At 39.3% G+C, this 20,938-nt stretch overlaps 1 protein-coding gene and 1 long non-coding RNA gene across 3 annotated transcripts in view; one reads left to right on the top strand and one right to left on the bottom strand.

The window, feature by feature from the left end:
- gpr107 (G protein-coupled receptor 107) overlaps positions 1 to 5,126 on the top strand; it is a 109,379-nt gene extending 104,253 nt beyond the window's left edge. For both annotated transcript variants that reach the window (XM_072240176.1, XM_072240177.1), the window contains exon 18: positions 4,335 to 5,126. In XM_072240176.1, the coding sequence (XP_072096277.1) occupies positions 4,335 to 4,431 (97 nt within the window). In that variant the 3' untranslated portion in view covers positions 4,432 to 5,126. The remainder of the gene's footprint in view (positions 1 to 4,334) is intronic.
- Positions 1 to 20,938, bottom strand: part of LOC140186207 (uncharacterized) — a 49,422-nt gene that overhangs the window by 8,036 nt on the left and 20,448 nt on the right. The window lies entirely within an intron of this gene.

The following is a 20,938-nucleotide window of genomic DNA, read 5'->3' on the forward strand; positions in this document are numbered from 1 at the left end:
ATTCCTCAACCAGAAGCCCTGGATGAGCCATGAAATTGGCAATCTGCTGAGGGCCAGATCAGAGGCATACAAGTCTGGTGACCAAGAAAGGGCCAGGTACAATCTCTGGAAAGCCACTTCATGGGTGAAGTGGCAATTCCAGACTAAACTTGAATCAATGAAGGATGTTCAACAGTTGTGACAGGGCTTGAATGCTATCACATCTTATAAAGTAAAATCAAGCGACATAGGCGACAATGAGGCTTCGCTTCTAGAAGAGCTCAATGCCTGCTATGCTTGCTTTGACTATCAAAACATGGAGGAGTCATCATGAAACACCACAGGCCCCGATGATCCTGTGAGTTCAGTCTCAGAGGCCAACGAGTGAGCAGCCTTCAAAAGGGTGAATCCGCATACCAGATGGGGGTATCTGGCCAAGTACAAAAGACTTGTGCTGATCCACTGGATGGGGTGTTCACTTCAGCAGTCTGAGGTACCAACCTTTTTCAAGCAGACTTAATTTTTACCAGTGCTTAAGAAAAATGTGATAATCTGCCTCAATGACTATTGTCCAGAAACACCTACATCCAGAGTAATGAAGTGTTTTGAGAGGTTAGTGATTAAACATAACAACTCTTGCCTGAGAAGTGACTTGGATCCCCTCCAATTTGCTTACCAGTGTAACAGGTTCACAGCAGATGCCATTTCATTGGCTCTTCAGGCAACCCTGAACATCTGGACAGCAAAGCTACATACATCAGGATGTTCTTTATCAATGACAGCTCAGCATTCAGTACTAGCATCCCCTCACAACTAATCAATATGCTTCAAGAACTTGGCCTCAATACCTTCTAATGCAATTGGATCCGATTTTCTCACTTGAAGACCCCAGACAATTCGGATCAACAACAACATCTCTTCCACAATCTCCCTCAGCACAGGTGCACCACAGGGCTGTGCGCTTAACCCCCTGCTCTTTCAGCTTTTCCCTTCTAACTATGTGGCTCAGTACAACTCCAGTGCCATTTTCAAGTTTGCTGATGACACCTCTGTTGTAGGCTGAATCGAGGCTGGTGACATATCAGCGTATAGGAGGGGTGATTGAAAATCTGGCTGAGTGGTGCCACAACAACAACCTCTCACTCAATGTCAGCAAGACCAAGGAGCCAATTATTGACTTCAGGAGGAGGAAACCAGAGGTCAATGATCCAGTCCTCCTTGAGGATCAGACATGGAGAGGGTCAGCAACTGTAAGTTCCTCGGAATGATCATTTCAGAGTACCTGTCCTGGGCCCAGCATGTGAGTGCAATTACAAAGCAAGCACAGCAGTACATCTGAGGAGTTTGTAAAGATTCAGCAAACTTCTGGGAGAGTGTGGTGCAGAACATATTGACTGGCTGCATCACTACCTGGTATGGAAACACCAATGCCCTTGAATGGAAAATCCCTCAAAAAGTAATGGATAAGGCCCAGTCTGTCATGAGTAAAGCCCTCCCCACCATTCAGCACATCTACATGAAGTATTGTTACAGGAAAGCAGCATCCATCATCAGGGACCCCCACCACCCAGGTCATGCTCTCTTCTTGTTGCTGCCATCAGGAAGAAGGTTCAGGAACTTCAGGCCTCCCACCACCAGGTTCAGGAGCAGTTATTACTCCTCAACCACCAGGCTTTTGTACCAAAGGGGATAGCTTCACACAACTTCTCTTGCCCCATCATTAAACTGTTCTCGCAACCTATGGACTCCCTTTCGAGGACTCTTCATCTCATGTTTCAATATTTATTGCTAATTTATTATTATTATTGTTATTATTATTTCTTTTTGTATTTGCATAGTTTATTATCGTTTGCACACTGCTTGAATGCCCCAAGTTGGTGCAGTTTTCATTGATCCTGGTATTGTTACTATTTGGTTATGGATTTTTTGAGTATACATGCAAGAAGATGAATCTCAGGGTTGTACATGGTGACATAGATACTCTTTAATAATAAATTTACTTTGAACTTTGAAAAGAGATTGCCCCTCTGAACATTTGCTGTCATGTTCCAGGGCTAAGATTAACGATTCAACAAGTACAACCATGTTAATTTGTACAAGTTATGATTCCATTCATTGCAGTTTTTTCCCTTGGACGTGGTGTTTTATTCTTGGCACCAAAGTGATTCTGATTCTGTTTAAATTTTACCAGATAATCTCCATGCCACACTTGCTATCAAGAGCAGTCACTCTCAACTCCCGTCTAGAATCACTTTGGAAGCAAGATGATACCTGAAGCACAATTGCCGTGACAAAACTTAAACTAGACATCAGTGCTGTTAACTTATTGTTAAGCCATCTGACTAAGGTCTGTTAAGAATGATTTCATAGGTCATTTCTAAGTGCAGCTGGAAGTAGTGGTCACTATCTAATCTAATGAAACCGAGTAATGTTCAATATGAAGGTTAATCTTGATTCAAAGACCTTTTAAGTATGAACATTTACAACCAAGTGTTATAAATGATTATTTAAAAACTGTTTGCTTCCACCTCCCTATGAGCTTTCCATCTCTTTGTCAATAAATCTGAGCTGATGGCTGTTACGCTGAAGCTTCATAAATCTGAGTTTTCTGATGCTGACCTGCTTTCCTTCTTGACCTGAAAGGGCACCTTTTATTTTTGGTAAATGATTGGATCTTCCCAAGCTTCGTTCTTGGATGTTGCCCAACTTTACTTCCGATAAAGTGTTCACCTCTTCTCCCTATCAAATCTATAAGTGTTTCGCAGGAAGATTGCAGAGTGAATAAATACAAAGATATATAGTACTGCATTGTCAGCTAGTGAGAGTTTAAATAAAAGTTTTTGAAATAGCATATTGTTGGTTTTACAAGCAACGCAGGACTCTGTACAACTAAAAGCTTGTACCTTTTTCTTCCTCTTTCTCAAATACAGAGGGAGTTATTGAATGTCCTCTACAATGCTTTCAGCTACTGAATGGCTCTCTTATTGGAATGGAATTGGGAGAGAGCTTTCTGGATGAATAGGTGGATCCCATTGTGAGCCATGGGGCAGAGAATTTCAAATATAAATTTATTCTGTTTGATCATTCTCATCTCTGCCATTTATGGTGTGTGAACGTGCAGCATTTGTGTTTTGAAGGACACCTGTGATGTGCTTTTGTCCAATGCACCATTTGAACCACTGAGCCCACAATCCTCTGTCTCCTCAAAATGCTGCAGTTCAGTTTGAGCCGGAAGAGTTTTATTCTGCAGCAGATATTAAGTAAGACCATGGAAAGCCGCTTGAATGGGTATCTTGAATGCTAATTTCTTGGAGTTTGCATAAATTGTTTCAACTCCTTTTGTTTACCCTGTGATTAATGTTTGCATTGTGAACATTAAAATTGTTGCAGACAGTAATATTGATTAATTGAATGATGCACATTTGTGAATTCATCCTGTGAGCTTAAAACTTCCTCTTGTTTTGAAATGCTGGTTGCATTGCAGCATTTCACCGAGCAATTGATTTGAGCACTGCAGTAGTGATCCTGCATTGCAACTAGATGCCCAGACTGTATAGTCTTAATACACCTGTCTGCTTTCCTTTTGTAGTCCTAGGGATTTCTTTTCTCCCTGCAAGTATTTCCACAGATGTGAGTGATTTATTTCTGTTCTGGTGGATGTCCTTGCAAGAAGTTAAGAATATAACATTAAGACCCCTGTGAGCTGTCAATATCAGAGTGGTAAAGTATTTGCAGGAAGCAGCAATTAAAAGCAAGTTTCAGGATAGGAAACTCAACAGAACTATTTTTGCTGCTTGAAATAGGTTGACACTTCTGGCTTTCAGACTGGCAGAGAAGGTAAAATTGCACAAAGCAATCGTGCAGAAAGCTCAACAGAAAAATATAGTTTTTTTTTAAACGTGCAACGACATTCTGTTCAAGAGGTTCCAATATATTACAAACATCCCTGGCAGAATTCTTGAGAAGTTAATTTCCATTTTTGTTCACATCTTTGACAAATACATAACCCATTATGTAGGAAATGTGCCCTAGCTATAGCTTGTTGGCTTGAGGAGCTCAGTCAGACCAGCGACTGGAAGCTACAGGGTCTGTTGTTCAGTGGAAGGAGAATATAACCCAGAGTTGCCACTCACGAATGCAGTTTGACAACTCCATCTGAAAAGTTTGCGAGTGTCACTGACAGACTAGACCATAGATGCTTACTTTGCAGGCACTCTGTATCCAGGTTCACATGCAGAATAGCCACTTGTAAGTTGGCTGTTGCTAACTGCAGACAATATCCACCATTATTTGGTGTCTTTTCCAAATTTAGTAGCCCAGATTTTTTATATACGTATTTGTTTCTGTCTTTGCAGAGTAACTACAATTGGAATGATGGAAGGAATAAAAAAAGTTAACCAGTCATCGAATGGCTCCACAGAACAGAGAGCAGAACTGGAACGAGTGGCATGATGGACCTCGGAGAGTAACCTTATCATCCTTCTCACCTTGGAATGGAATATGCGGCAAAAGCACTTGATTCGGGGTTTGAGGAAGTGCTTCTGCACAAAATGATACTTGGTATATTGTTACGAAAAAAACAATATTCCTGTAAAATCTTTGCTGTTTTTCAATCATCTGATGAGCAGTTTGCTGCTGGTACTGATTATCCTTGCCCTGTAAGCCAGTTTAGCACTCTCAGACCTCAAGGCAATTTCCTCATTATGAGGCTTTTAAGCTTAATTAATTTCGATTGTGAGTTTCTTCTGGCTCACAGAGTTGGCTGTAAATCTGTTCATTTTTACAAACTTTTACCATTGTCCTATAGGATCTTTAAGACTGAAGACTCATCTCATGCAAGTCTGTGGTTATCAATACAAGCTTCAGGCTACAGAACTTAAGTTGTGTTTATACTAAATATGATTCTGCTGAGCTGGTTTCACTGCACAGAATGAGTTAAATTAACAGGAGGTCATTGCAGCAAAGAGAAGGATGAGTCATGAGCTAAGTCTCAAGTTAAACTTAGGAAATGAGCCCAACACGATTTTACCTTTCCTCTCAGGTAAAAGGGATTTACAGCCCACAGCCTGTTTAGTAAAAATAATTATTTTTATTTTGAGCACCTGGACATTATAATTCAAAAATAAAAAATATAAATTGATTCACAATGAAGGGTACTGATCAAGAAATTCCTGGATTGAAGATGTAATTACATTTTTCCCAAGCTGATTCATGTTCTGCATGGCTCAAATGCACCATACATTTTTAGCTCATCTTGTGCAGGACTACAGTTACCAAGGGGAAATATAGCCCAGCATACACCACCTGGGAAGAAAGGAAATTCTAGCATTTCTAATTCTTGTGTGTTGCTTTGGATTTGGATTTCCAGCATCTGCAGATTTTCTTGTGTTTGTGATTTTTAATTCTTGTAACTTTCCAATGGCTCCAATTGGAAAGAGCGCATGTAGATTTAACTGGTAAAAATTACCACACACATTAATCGCCCACACCATTATGAAACCCTGAACGACAGTACTAATAGATTCCTTTATGAGAAGAGCAAGTATTTGTTATAACAATACTATCGCTGCAACCAATATACCCACCTTAGCAGTATGGTAAGAGGAGTTAATATTCAAGAGATGAGTCATTCTTCAGAAATTTAAGGATAGCTGGTCTAAATTAATATTTATCTAGAATTTTTTTGTTAGTTTCTCCTGAAAATTGAATTTCCTGCAGTTTGTGACTCAGATTCTCCACTCCTTCAGGTACTTGGCTGATTTGTTGGTGTAACTGTGTTAGTCCTTGGATTAACAAGCTGTGTGTAGGAGTAACATCGTGAGGCACAGTTGTCACAAGTGTGCTGTAGAAAGTGGTGTGGGCTCATTAGATCCCATCATTTGGGAAGAGCTGAGGTACAAAGAGTACCATCTCTGAAAGCTTTATCAGTCATCTGGTGAAAGCTTCATGTTACAGGCTACAAATTTAAGGTCAGAAGTGATGCTATGATACTAACAAATTCATGTTGTGTTTTAAATATTTATAATTGCATAATTTTATCATCTTTGCTCATTGCACCGCTTTCTCACATTCTTCTTGCCAGCGCACAGCAGTGAGCTTTCTTTTTGATTTAATCAATCTCTTTTGGCTTTAAAGCTTGTGCCAACTTCTCCTCTACTTCACAATTTCTGGGTGATGCAGCAGATGTCAGAAACTTGCTTTCTTTAATTGGAGAAAGCAAGACTGACTCCACCTGTTACCACTCTGTTGCAGTACCTCAGTCCAGACTTTCCTTAGTGAATGACTTTATCACAGAATTTACTCAAATTGTATTTGGCAAAGGTTTTCTTATTTCCTACAAAGAGCACATTACTTATTGTTAAGCAACACACATAAAAGTTGCTGGTGAACGCAGCAGGCCAGGCAGCATCTATAGGAAGAGGTACGGTCGACGTTTCGGGCCGAGACCCTTCGTTAGGACTAACTGAAAGAAGAGCTAGTAAGAGATTTGAAAGTGGGAGGGGGGAGGGGGAGATCCGAAATGATAGGAGAAGACAGGAGGGGGATGGATGGAGCCAAGAGCTGGACAATTGATTGGCAAAAGGGATATGAGAGGATCATGGGACAGGAGGCCCAGGGAGAAAGAAAAGGGGAAGGGGGGAAAATCCAGAGGATGGGCAAGGAGTATAGTAAGGGGGACAGAGGGAGAAAAAGGAGAGAGAGAAAAAGAATGTGTGTATATAAATAAATAGCGGATGGAGTATGAGGGGGAGGTGGGGCATTAGCGGAAGTTAGAGAAGTCAATGTTAATGCCATCAGGTTGGAGGCTACCCAGACCACGGCCTCCTCTACTGTAAAGATGAAGCCACACTCAGGTTGGTGGAACAACACCTTATATTCCGTCTGGGTAGCCTTTTCCTCTCCCCTTTTTCTTTCTCCTTAGGCCTCCTGTCCCATGATCCTCTCATATCCCTTTTGCTAATCAACTGCCCAGCTCTTGGCTCCATCCCTCCTCCTCCTGTCTTCTCCTATCATTTCGGATCTCCCCCTCCTCCTCCCACTTTGAAATCTCTTACTAGCTCTTCTTTCAGTTAGTCCTAACGAAGGGTCTCGGCCCAAAACGTCAACCGTACCTCTTCCTATAGATGTTGCCTGGCCTGCTGCGTCCACCAGCAACTTTTATGTGTGTTGCTTGAAATTCCAGCATCTGCAGATTTCCTCGTGTTTGCGTTACTTGTTGTTAATGGTTTTTTGCTCTCTTCACCCCTCCTTCCAACTCAAAATAGATTTGCTGTTAAAAATTTCTGCTTAATTATACATGTATGTTTTGCATGCAACTCCCCTCCCCCCCACACCATCTTTGGCCATCTCAAAAAAATATATTGCACACTCACTTTCTCTGTATAGACTGCCTATAAAGTTATAAGAAGCCATTTTGTGAAGATTGACCAGTCCAGTAATATGGATTCTGGTCACCTACCAGTAAACAGCCATCTTATGCAGACAGCAAGTGTTTTAAATCTCTGATGGGCTTGAAGGGATAATAATCAGGTGTCACTAGATCAGACATTGTTGGATACTCACTCAAAAACAAATACATAAACAGCAGCAAAGATTTAAGTTGAGAAAAAGATGAATTTATGAATAAACTCTTCTCAGGCTTCCATCCGGGTACAGGTATTGATTTTAACTGAAATTTCGAAGACAAACTCCGCCGTCTTCGTCAGGGATGATGATGAAGATGGCAGAGTTTGTCATCAAAACTTTAGTTAAAATCAATACCTGTACCTCGCTAGAACCCCAAGAACAGTTTTTTTGTCATATATACCAGAAAAACACTAGATCCTTTTTCTAGATGAATTTAGTTTAATTATTATATCATCTTGGATCATGAGAAAACATTTTGTTGGAAGGCAGTGTTAAGGGTGTTTTTGCTCAAGGAAGAAACAAATTCTTGACCTAAGGATTATTGCTATGATTCATTGGATTTGATTTTGATTTGTTGGCTCTTGTATATGTTATGTTCTTGTGTATTGCAAATATTGTTGGGTCATTGTTTACATTTGGTGCTATTTTCTGACCGAAGTGAATCTGATAATGTGAATGAAACTAAACTGGATGAGACAAATATAAAGATATTTGAAATATATTCTACGAAAACAGCTGTACCTCACGTCCTACTGACCTTGATTTAATTTAAAAAATCAGAAATAACAGATCTGTTTAGAACAGAGCTAGGAGCTAAGGCTTTACTCTTTGGAGAGAAGGAGGTTGAGAGGAGACGTGATAGGGGTGTACAAGATAGTAAGAGGAATAGATAGAGTGGATAGCCAGCGCTTCTTCCCCAGGGCACCACTGCTCAATACAAGAGGACGTGGCTTTAAGGTAAGGGGTGGGAAGTTCAAGGGGGATATTAGAGGAAGGTTTTTTTACTCAGAGAGTGGTTGGTGCGTGGAATGCACTGCCTGAGTCAGTGGTGGAGGCAGATACACTAGTGAAGTTTAAGAGACTACTAGACAGGTATTTGGAGGAATTTAAGGTGGGGGCTTATATGGGAGGCAGGGTTTGAGGGTTGGCACAACATTGTGGGCCGCAGGGCCTGTAGTGTGCTGTACTATTCTATGTTCTATGTAACAGCTGGAGATTGTTGTATGTAGAGTGAAATGATTTTTGGAACGGTGAAATGAGATCCATTTTGGTAGTGTAGGTAAACAATTTTTCCCTTAGCTGAACTAAAGGGAAGAAAAGATTATTTTTCTATCATAATAATAATTCTTGGAAAAAAATTGAGTAAATTTATCTGATGTGTTAGTGTAAGAGCCCCACTTGCACTTAGTTATCGTAAGTTAGTCAAGTGTGTGACTGTGGAATGTGGAAACATCAGCTGAGGTTTCTGCTAGAGCATGTGTACATGCATGCCCACTTGTTTGTCAGTGTTAACACAGGATTGTTTCTGATTTAGTTCAAAGAGAAATGTAAATGAGCAAAAGAAAACAAAAACTAAGTGGTAGACATATCCAGCAGGTCAGGCAGCATCTATGAAGACAGAGTGTTGATGTTAACTGTTTCTCCACACACGCTACTTGATCACCTGGATCTTTCCAACACTTTCTGTATTTAGAACTCATTTCACAATACCTGGCTTTTCAGAATCATCAGGCTTATCATTGACTTAATAGTTTCTGTCTATGTGCTCTTGAAGATTAACTACCAGTAACTTGCCTAGCTGGTTGACCCTGGAGCTGTGATTATAGTTCCACAAGTTAGTTCAGGAAAGATAAGCAGATCTGCTTACATTAAATCATTAAACTGTACACCATTTTTTGGGAAGCACACTGAAACACTGAATGATTGTTGCATTGCTGCCTGTAGCCATGTTAACTTGTAAATATATTTATAAAGCATTAATGATTAGATACTCTGATTGTAGGCTTCAGAGTTGAGTAGCATTGAGTAGTGGATAACCTATTTGTGAATGGTGTAAGTTTTTACTGTTAATATTTAATTTCACTGTTGTGATTTTTCTTTATTCAGTTCTAGAAGTGTTTCGTAATCCATTTTCTTTGAAGGCTTCTTTAATTTTTACACCGGAGCTTAATTACTTCCGCACTTGTACTGCATTATTTAGTGGCTTTCAAGGCAATTCATGATGAATGAACAAATTTGGGGTCTGTCAGATACACGGCTAAAGTACTACATAACTTTTTCGATTGGTTTGTAGAGAATTCTATTGACTTTATCTATTTAGTAAACAGTAATTATTTCACTTTATTTTACAGCTAATTCCTGCAAGATATTTGTTTATCCCTTCACCATGTAATGATGAGAACCACTCTAGTCATCTGCGATTTGTAGGGGCTGGACTGGTCCGTGGGTACGCAGATGGCTGGAGAGGCCAATCCACACTTGAAAAGCTCTTGGGAGTGTGGACAAAGGATGGCAGCCTTGTTGGGTTGGAGGTTGTTGGCTTGGGCTTTCTTGGACAGCCTATGTAATTGTCCTTTCTGCCTCGGGTGTCACTGCACCATTATGGAGAGAGGAGCGCCACTCAAACTGATCCTAGGCAATATGCTCCCATGTGTCTGGGTTGATGCCAGAGGCTTCTAATGAAGCTTTCAGGGTGTCTTTATAGCATTTCCTTTGGCCACCACAGGAAGGCTTACCTTTTTGTAGTCCAATGTGAACCAGTCTCTTTGGCATCCGATGGGAAATGGCATTCCCTTAGTACACTGTCCTTGCTTTGCAGGAGTAAAACAAAGTGGGAAGTACTATGGCCTGATACACCTTCAGCTTCATCTGTAGACTTGTACCTCTTCTCTTCTAGGCGTTGTTAGAAAGTCGCTTTGGCAATCCTGGCGTTTACTTCATCATCAGTGTCGACGTTCTTCAACAGTGAGCTGCTAAGATATGTGAATCTGTTCACTAGATTGAGCCTTTGAACATTGATTGTGATGTTTGGCTCAATGCATGATTTCCTTAGAAGTAGCTGATGCATTACTTTAGTCTTTTTTGTATAGATGGTAAGCCCAAAGTTGGTAGATCATCGGAAAACTTGTTGACATAATGTTGCATATCATCTTTTGAACCACTATTGAGAGCATATTCATCAGCAAAAGAGGAAGTCCCTGTTGTAACAGTTTTTGCTTGGAGCCTCCTGAGGTTGAACAGTTTCCCCTCAGTGTGGAATCTGATGCCAAGATGCCAATGTCAATGTCGCTGAAGATATCAGTCGACATGGCGGAAAACACCAGACTGAATAGCGTTGGTGCCAAGATGTAGCCCTATTTAACCCCATTTGAGACAGGAAAGAGCTTAGATGTCTCACCATTGTCCTGAACTCTAGCTTGCATGCCATCATGGAATTGCTGCACCATAGTGATGAATGTTCTTGGGCATCTGTACTTTTGCCATGATCTTCCACAGACCCTGCTAACAGTGTTGAAGGCTTTAGTCAGATCGATGTAGCTGCAGAACATGTCAGCATTTTGCTCCTGACATTTCTCTTGCCGCTGCCTTGCGGCAAACACCATGTTGGTAGTCCCACACTCTTCCCGGAATGCACACTGGCTCTCTTTGATGTATTTCAACCACTGTGGTCGGGTCTGCGCCAGGGCCGTAAACTGACCAGGGAAAGAATAGAGCAGGCAACACTCACAACACGCTGGAGGAACTCAGCAGGTTGGGCAGCATCCGTGGAAACGATCAGTCAATGTTTTGGGCTGGAACCCTTCGTCAGGACTGAAGAGGGAAGGGGCAGAGGCCCTATAAAGAAGGTGGGGGGAGGGTGGGAAGGAGAAGGCTGGTAGGTTCCAGATGAAAAACCAGTAAGGGGAAAGATAAAGGGGTGCAGGTGTGCAAGTGTGCAGGTTTACGGCTACAGCTGCCAATGTACCCACACCTGACCGTTAGTTTGGGATGACAAGAGTGACTTGTGCAAAGACTTAGTTTACAGTGAGGAAGAGTTGTGCAACAGCAACCTCTCTCACTCGTCCGAGACCATCTGTATCCAGTGGCAAGACAGAGTTAAGACATCTGGAGATGGAGTCAGATGCAGTGGAAGACCATGATGTCCTTGGTGCCTTTTTCCTGCAAGATGTACAATAGTATTACTCAGCATCTTAAACTGTGAAGATGGTAAGAAAGTGTGGAAAGAGATTTTACTAATGTGCATTTCAGAGGGAATATCAATATTTTTCTAAAACAAAATCATCACTTGCTACAGTTCAATAGTATTGAAGCACCATTGGTAATTACAGACCTTAACAAGCAAGTAGGCAAATTTTGTTTTTGATGTGGTAAGAACACACTTGAGGGTTTTGGCTAACTCAATTAATCAGCTGCTTCACACTTTCTCTTGGTGTGGTGATTTTTGGCCGAAGGAGATAAATAGACATGTAGGTTGATTAAGGAGTGAATTACAGACTTTTGAATAAAGTGTTCAGTCTCAGAAATTGTTGTGGAATTCTAAGCAAGGTTGACTGCTGCTATATGATCCTTTGTCTTTCATGTATTTAATAATCTTTCAATTAAAGTTAAAAAAAAAGGTTTTTGAGGGATAATATTAGCATTGAAATGCATGATTGAGTTGCAATTTTCACATAATTGCACACCATGAGTTTGAACCTTAAAAACAAAAACATTACGTAGTGACAATGTAAGTACTTATTTCCTATATTAAGTGTTCCCCCATTGTGCAATCAAGTGATTGAAGCCAAAATTGGAATTTTCCACATCACAACAGTATTTCAAAAACATTTTACAAGACAAATTGGCATTCTTGTAGTCACAATTTTGCAGCATTTTTGAATACTTGGAACTGACCTCTGGATGGTCTTCATGACAGCGCAAGAAATTACTGCTATGACTGGAAATGGGAATTAAAATCAAAATGCAGTATATAGTCAGCAGGGATCATTTGTAGAGAGAAAAAGCAGTGTAATATTTCAGGGTGATGACCTTCCATCAGAACAGATCTGATTAAAGGTAATTGGCCCGAAGCATTAGTCGATTTTTCTCTCTCTAATACGCTAGCTGACCCTTTGAGTAGTTCCAGTGTTGGCTCACAAATGTAACCATTAGTAATGGTACAGGAATGGTATTTCCACAGTCTCCGTTGCTGCTAAGTCTAGTAGAGATATAAGATTCCCGACAAATAAATTTTAAATACCTTGATACTGTTCAGATCTGATACAGCAAACAGGATTGATGATTTTTTTAAAAAGTCTGTTCTATAATTTCTGACTTTGTTCTAAACTGTGACAATGCAATATATCATAATGCAGCTTTAATATTATCATTGCTGTCTGTTGCAGAGAACAATTAGAAGAAGCCAACTGTTGTCTTAAAAATAATAGATGCCAATAGTTTCTGCTAGGAAGACTGCCCATTAATGGAATCAAAAATAGTTTTCTGGGATTGTAGATGAGTGAGATTGATTTAGCCATGTATCTATTCTGTTTGTCAGGTGATCTTCTAATTCAGTACGGCAGAATGATTATGCTTACATAAAAAGAAGTTGGAGTATTCTGACAAAATATCTCCAGCAGATGTATTAGTCACTCCATGTATCGCAAAGTATGCTAAAAGCAGTATTAGCTGTATTTTACGATAATACCTCTTGTGGTTCACACATGTAGAGAAGCTATGAAATATGTTCAGCTGAGTGAGCTATTAGAAGATTGAATTATATTCCAACAAGACGAGGTGATTTCAAGTGAATGGAAAAAAATATTTTGTGGGAAACATTGTTGCTTTCCTGCATATTTGTTCAAGCTCTAAGCTCCAGAAAATGTTTGTGCAATAAAAAAATAGCTGGGCGACTGTTCAAAAATCCTGAATCTGATTGCTAATAGGGTTATTTTAATTTGAGCATGACAGGAGCTAAGGGAAGGTAAGCATGATAAGAATAATTGACTTTTTAGCTTCATTGTAAAATGGAACAAATGTCGAGTTTCACAGAATTAGATCAGTTGATATGGCACCGGTAACATTACAGAATTAAATCATGCCATTATGGTGATTAGAGGAAAGCAACAGGAGATTGGATTTCTGTAAACACATTTCTGCATTTGAAAGAAAGTGTTCAGTAAAATGGAAAATTTAGCTTTTCACCATTTAATCAATCTTTTCACATTAACATATAGGTACTTTCCTCTGTGGATATCCATTTAGAAGGATTGCAGTGACTTATTAGAATTCTCATAATATTTTGTTAAGGAATATCTATATGTTATAGAATGTATGAGGCCATTTTAGAAGTAATAGATTGCTTTGTTTCAGTAAAGATCTCTTGTGTCTTAATAGTCCAGAGTAACTGCATGTTCTAATATCTATTAGGACCTTTATGAACACTAATTATAATAATAACTTTATTTACATAGCACCTTTCATACATTAAGATGTAGCTCAAAAGTGCTTTACAAAGATTGTAAAGCTAAATCAATGTAAATGCAAGACAAATTTAAAAATCATAAGACAAACATTATATATTGTAGAATAAAATGTAATCAAATATGCTGAATAGTATAAATGTAATCAACATCAACAGGCATTAAGTAATCCTATAAATAGGCCAAATTATAAATGTAGGTTTTTAGAAGTGCTTTGAAACGTTCCACAGTACTATCTCAGTTAGTAGAGTATTCCAGATTTTTGGTGCATAAGAGCAAAAGGCCACATCAACAGTTCTTCTATGCTTGATTCTAGGAACACTAAACAAACCTGTGTTCATGGATCTAAGATTATGGCTAGGGATATAAAGGGATAGACACTCCAAAATTTATGGAGGAACTAGATTATTAAGAACCTTGTATACAATTAATAGTATTTTAAAATTGATCCAAAAGGATACGAACAGTCAGTGTAATAATGCCAAAACTGGTGAAATATGCTCAGATTTTCTTTTTGTGGTTAAGATTCTTGCTGCTGCGTTTTGAACAAGTTGCAGCCAATTTATATCTTTCTTAGGCAGTTCTGAAAAGAACCATCCTATTACTCATAAGTATTCAGTAATCTGTTATGCAGGGTCAGAGTCCTAAACAGTGGCTTATTCCCAATTGCAATGTAGAAAAGCAGGTCTATCAAGTACTGCAGGAAGAAAATATGAGCTGTTATTTGCCTATAAACTCAGGGGCACTAAGAGTTATCAAAAGAAAGATGATAATTATCTGTAAAACATTGTGTGGTAACAACATATGGTTTACAGAATTATAAGAAATGCATAATTTAACATGTTCCCTAATTTCTTCCTATCCAAGTCCGCAATGTGTTCTATGTGTCAGATCAGAAGAAATCGAGTCAAGGATTGTTTTTATTACGTTACAGTGAAAACTTCAAATGTGAAGCAGCCACAGCTAAATATTTATTATATAGTAAAAATGCTGCTCCTACAGATTTCTTGTTAGTTATAATTAGAAGTTTGTTGCTTGGTATGAAATTTCCTGCTTCCAAATATGCAGATCAGTGAGCGACATTTGAGCTTAATTTCACCTAATCCAGATTTGACGTTTTTAAATGTCCTGAGAAGAATCTTTTCACTCTCCTGAACTCATCAGTTGTCTCAATCAGCAATTTCCTTTCACTATTGTTGGTTGGAAGAGATTTGGTAGAACTTCCTTTGTGTTTAGTTTTCATAAATGTGTGTAATGTTATTTTTGGTTTCTACCTCAGTGATGGATGAATCATCGGTTATTTATTTCATTCTAGTTGCAAATGGAGTTTGCCTCTAACAAGGAAATATGGAGTGTCTGTATAATTAATTTGCTGTGTGTTATTTGTGATGATTCCCTGTAGACCAGTTTGTTCTTCAGTGCAAAATTTGGAACTTTGATCTGGACTGCCCATAAAACATGGTACAGTATTTTAAAAGAGAAAACTAAGTTTTCAAGTGGGGGGCATATGGTACTCATGAAGATTGTCTCCCTCTAAAAGATTTTAAGTAGAAATGTGGGCAAATATTTAAATTGCAGTTTAATAGGTTTCCTGTACTGCCATGATGCTTTTCAAATTAAAGCAAATTATATTGATTGTGAGCCCCAATTATACTTCAATAACCTCATTCATAATGTTAAATAATTTTTCTCTCCCTCTTAACGAGTTGTATCTGTGTAAAGGAGACAATATTTTGTTTAGAAATAAATGGTAAATCTGTAGTCAGTCTAAATTATATAGTTATTATTCCCCATAAATTAAGTTTGCTTGCTTGTTGGACTATCTGACAAATGTGGCTCCAAAACATTTCTCCAGACGGGAGAGCAGGAAACTTCTGAGCTATCTAAGGTCTACAACCATTTGCTTTTAATTGAAGATGGCATTTTATAATGTATCTTTCATTTGCAAGGATGGGTGGGAAGGGAGGGATCATATATGTGAAGAGTATAGAATGCTTTATTTTTCAGGAACTAGTGGGGCTTAAGCTATTAAATCTTTTGTTTTTGTTTTTCAATACTCTGAAATTTAAGCTGAGTGAGGGGAGGTGAATCTTTTTCAAGTATATAATAGCAATGACAAAACCCCAGAGCCTATCTCCACAACCGTGGGATCTCCAGGCTTACCATCAATGTAAATCTTACATACTTTACTGTAGTACAATTTCTTATGTAAATACTTGCTTAAATTTGAGCTAATGCTAAAATATGACCATATACACAAGCCTGCTTTTTTATTAAATCAGTGTGGGCTATGGAGATGCTTATTAATTGATAGACAGTGAGAACTGTAACCAACAAACTGTTGGTATTCTTCAATGGATTTAAGTTGTTGTCTGCATCGCTCCTCCTCCCCTTGGAACATACCAATTAGAATTGAAAGGACGGATTGCTAACAGCCTTGGACCTACATTTATTCAGAACTCAGCAAATGAGTGGCAAAGAATGACTCTGGCTTTGACATCCCTGTCTTTGAAACTACATGACTGCTATTCCGAGATTTTCAAAGCCAATGTGATTGATATTCAGACTGCACTAAGTGAAAGCAAAGTAAATGCATATTGATTAGTCCTTTGAATATTTGAAGTAAAATGGTTTAGGCCCGTAGTACACCACCAGAATTTGCAAAGCCCAGAATGGTTCAACATCATACTGAACATAAACATGCAGTCAACGTCTTGCGCAGCACAGTCAATGATCTGTGCTTCATTGAATTGAACCATCGGTGAACAAAAGAACAGTTGTGTCCTTTTGTCAGATCATGCTGTGGTTTGTTTTCAGACTGACTTCGAATTTACATAAGTTAATGTTGAACATTATTAATTGCTAAATTTGTCATGTGCATGGTTTTCAAATATGGTTTTTAAAATGGAGTTGATGGGGCAACTCCTCTGCCTGCTACAATATCAGTGCTCAGATAATTTTATTTTTTATTTTCCAAATCAATGTTTCATGATCTCGACTTAAATCTTCTTTGGGGGTCCGTAGAGAAGTGATCTCCTCAACCAGGATGTGAAGGAAACAAATTGCCTGCTTTCTCAGACAGTACTTCACAAATCCCTGTTGTTTGTAGAACAAGCAAGTCAGAGACTAGGACATGTAACCTGGTGTGTAATTCTCAGCAGAATGTTATAAAGAAAGGGAAAGCAAACATTTCTATTCCAAGATTATGGATATATTATCTGAACAGATTGTTCACTTGAGCTCAGTGTTCAAATTGATGAAATTCCACTTATGGGCAGTACTGATATTTTCCTTTGAAATCCATTTGCTGCCATTTGTCATTTTGCAAAAATACATTGTGAGAAGGACAACTTGCAGACCTTTGAATCTGTGTACAGACAATGGGTTTATGTATGTAATACTTTACCATTTTCTTTGATAATTAGTTATCAAATCAACTGGCTTGATGACCAAATAATGGTGTTTGTTAAATATTCAAATAAGTATGTATGTTTTTATTTTATAAATTTGATTTGGTAGAATTTAGGGACATCTGTAAAATGTCCGCAGAGTGAACTGTATTTCTGGATTGTACTAATAAATGTGAGTGATTTGGCAATTTCTGACACTGTTGTGATTTTTCTAAGCAAATCTCCCTTTCTTAACTTGGTCATGGCATCGTTTTGCATCAGTGATTGGCTCATCAGGAAGGTGCAGTGCCATGTTATTCATGGACAGGTTGATCCCAGTGTATCCTGAGTTTGCAGATCCATGCCGAGCCTTCTGGTAGAGTGCAGTGTACTTTGCCTCAATAATCCTGAACTTTGTGAGGCTAGTAAATAACATCTCAATACTGATTGTGTCTGGATGCTGCACCCACACGTGTTTGAATATTGAAGAGGAATAGGTCTTGTCTCCAATCACAAACGAGAAAATCTGCAGTGTGCTGGAAATCCAAGCAACACACGCACAATATGCTGGAGGAACTCAGCAGGCCAGGCAGCATCTGTGGAAAAGAGTACAGTTGACGTTTTGGGCCGAGACCCCTGAGCAGGACTGGAGGAAAAAAGATGAGTGGATTTAAGAGGTGGGGGGAGGGAAGAGAGAAGCATAAGGTGATAGGTGAAACCGGGAGGGGGGGGGATGAAGTAAAGAGCTGGGAAGGTGATTGGTGAAAGAGATACAGGGCTGGAATAGGGGGGATTGAATAGGAGAAGACAGAAGGCCATGGAAGAAAGAAAAGGGGGGAAGGAGCACCAGAGGGAGGTGATGGGTAGGTAAGGAGATAGGTGAGAGGAGTAAAAGGGGATGGACAATGGTGAAGGAGGGGGGGAGGGCATCTCCAACCTTGCTATCTAGAACAAACACAATCTGTGAACCTTTTGGGGAGCTTCTGGTAGTCCTTGAATGGTTAACAAGCACTTTCACTTCTAATATTGCATTTCAGAGTTTGGAGCCGGGCCTGAGCAGAAATAAGAGAGGAATCAGGTGACTGATGGAAATTTTAAAGCGGATTTTAAGAAGGGTTTTGTTAGGTGGACTTGAGCAGAATGAAATAGGATGCCTGTAGGAGTGGTGTCACGTCAACAACTTTTCCCTCGATGTCAGCAAAACAAAAGACTTGATCAATTGACCAGCTTTTCATTGCATCTCAGTACGTGTGACAATAATAAACCAATATCAATTTGAAGTGGGAGGAAGATGGCACAAGACTATAGGAAGGGTTTGGAGTTGAAAGTGAAGGCACACAATGTGAGTTCAAAGTCACAGAGAAAATGCAGAGACTCTGAGCAAAATAGGTTAAATTTGCTGCTGCAAGTGTAGAACTGCAGCCAAAATCTGGTCAACAGTTGACTTCAGTTTGAATAAGCATTGAGAAGGGTGGCAGTCGTGATTGTTTGGACAATAATCAACCTTTCTGCAAGCCAATCCAATACTTCCTCCTATGGTTCAGAGCCAATATTTACCCAGCTACGCCTGATTGAACTTGCTTCTATGTTGAAGGCATTATTTGATTGCAGCATGTTGGCATGAGCTGAGTTCTTATGGTTATTGGTCCCAAACAATTCCATTTTTGAATTTTAGCTTAACCCATCAATCAAGTATTGTAATCCATATTTGGACATGGCCTTAATGATATACGAACATCTTGCCAGAAACAATCCCTTTGAAAAGAAGCTCATGATTTGATGAGCACAGACCAAACTCTTCATGGATTTGGACTGTGTGTTGCTTGTTTCTGAAACATCTATTGGCTGTTATTCTCCTTCTTTATTCCTCTTTCTTATAGTTGATACTAAAAGTATAGTATTTCACACAGGAATTTTGAATGTTGCAAAATGAGGATAGGTTATGGGAGAAAAGGCCAGCCTTGTAAATTCTTGGCTTTGATTGTAATCAATGTCCGGTGATTTTCTTCCTTTTGAGCACATTCTCCAGATACCAACTTTTCTAAATTATTTTCCTGCTTCATTTTGTCTCCTGCCGCACACAGACTCCTGGCTGAAAGGTTGCTCTGGGGCTGGGAGACTAATTTGCTAAGATAACAAGAAAGTTGCGATATCTCTATAATGCAAGATATCACTGCCAAATGTACTGCTAACTTTCCAGCCTTTATGCAATAAAATATTCTGATGTGTAGGATGAATTAATACAGAATGAGGTTCGTAAAATCATAAGACATAGGAGCAGAATTAGGCCATTTGGCCCATCATGTCTGGTCTGCCATTCCATCTTGGCTGAATTATTATCCCTCTCAGCTCCATTTTCCTGCCTTTTCCCCATAACCTTTGGCACCCTTACTAATCAAGTATCTATCAGCTGCTTTAAATATACCCAATGACTTGGCCTCCATAGTCAACTGTGGCAATGAATTCCACCTCATATGGTACCTTCTTGTATAGGAAAATTAACATTATCCTAGACTTATTGGACTGAATGGATAGTCCCTGGACTGTAAATTGTAAATAAAGATACACCACCTGTTCTTACCTCTGTGTCAAAGCAGAAACTTAAATGCAGTGTAGTTCCTGGGCAACTATTCCACTGGGCACATCTTCCGTACTTCTGTATGCATTTGTATTTCTTGCAAATCTTGACGTAGAAATGACATTGCTAGAAAGTGGTCACTTTCTTAGAGACAGGAGAGGAACCAAGTGTGGTTTTCTGCTGTTGTAGTCCATCCACTTCAAGGTTTGATGTGTTGTGCATTCAGAGATGGTCTTCTGTACACCACTGTTGTAACGTGGTTATTTGAATTACTGTCGCCTATGTGTCACTTGAACCAGTCTGGCCATTTTCCTCTGACCCCTCATTAACAATGTGTTTTAACCCACGGAACTGCTGTACATTGGATATCTTTTTAAACTTTTTTGCACTATTCTCTGCAAGCTCGAGAGACTGTTGTGTGTGAAAATCCCAGAAGATCAGCAGTTTCTGAGATACTCAAACCACCCCGTCTGGCACCAACAATCATTCCACATGTCAAAGTCACTTAGATCACATTTCTACCCCATTCTGATGTTTGATCGGAACAACAACTGAACTTCTTCAGCATGAGGGAGTTAGGTATGACCCTTGTGGCTAAAGGGATCGGGGGTATGGAGGGAAGGCTGGTACAGGGTTCTGAGTTGGATGATCAGCCATGATCATACTGAATGGTGGTGCAGGCTCGAAGGGCCGAATGGCCTACCCCTGCACCTATTTTCTATGTTTCTGTGTTTCTGTGTCCCCATGCTTTTATGTGTGGAGTTCCTGCCACATTATGGGCCGATTAGATATTTGCATTAACAAGGTGTACCTAATAAGGTGGCCACTAAGTGTAAGTGTACGGCAAAGTTGGTGATATATTTAGAAAAGAGGTGTCCAATAATATCTCCATTATCAACCTGAAAGTTGATGAACTCTGTTTCTCCCTCCCATAGCTGCTTCCTGACCTGCTAAGTAATTTTGCTTTTACTATTGGAGCAGTAATATTTGGCTGAAGTGGCATTTTTTTTCCTTTTATTGGAACTTTTTGAAGTAACTTTACTACTTCCAGTCTTTTATTAATTCTCCAATGCTGAGAACATTCCTCTGGTTGCAAAGGGACTACCTTCATTCCAGTGTCACGC

The sequence above is a fragment of the Mobula birostris genome, chromosome 22 (genome assembly GCF_030028105.1).
Source record: "Mobula birostris isolate sMobBir1 chromosome 22, sMobBir1.hap1, whole genome shotgun sequence".
NCBI lineage: Eukaryota > Metazoa > Chordata > Chondrichthyes > Myliobatiformes > Myliobatidae > Mobula > Mobula birostris.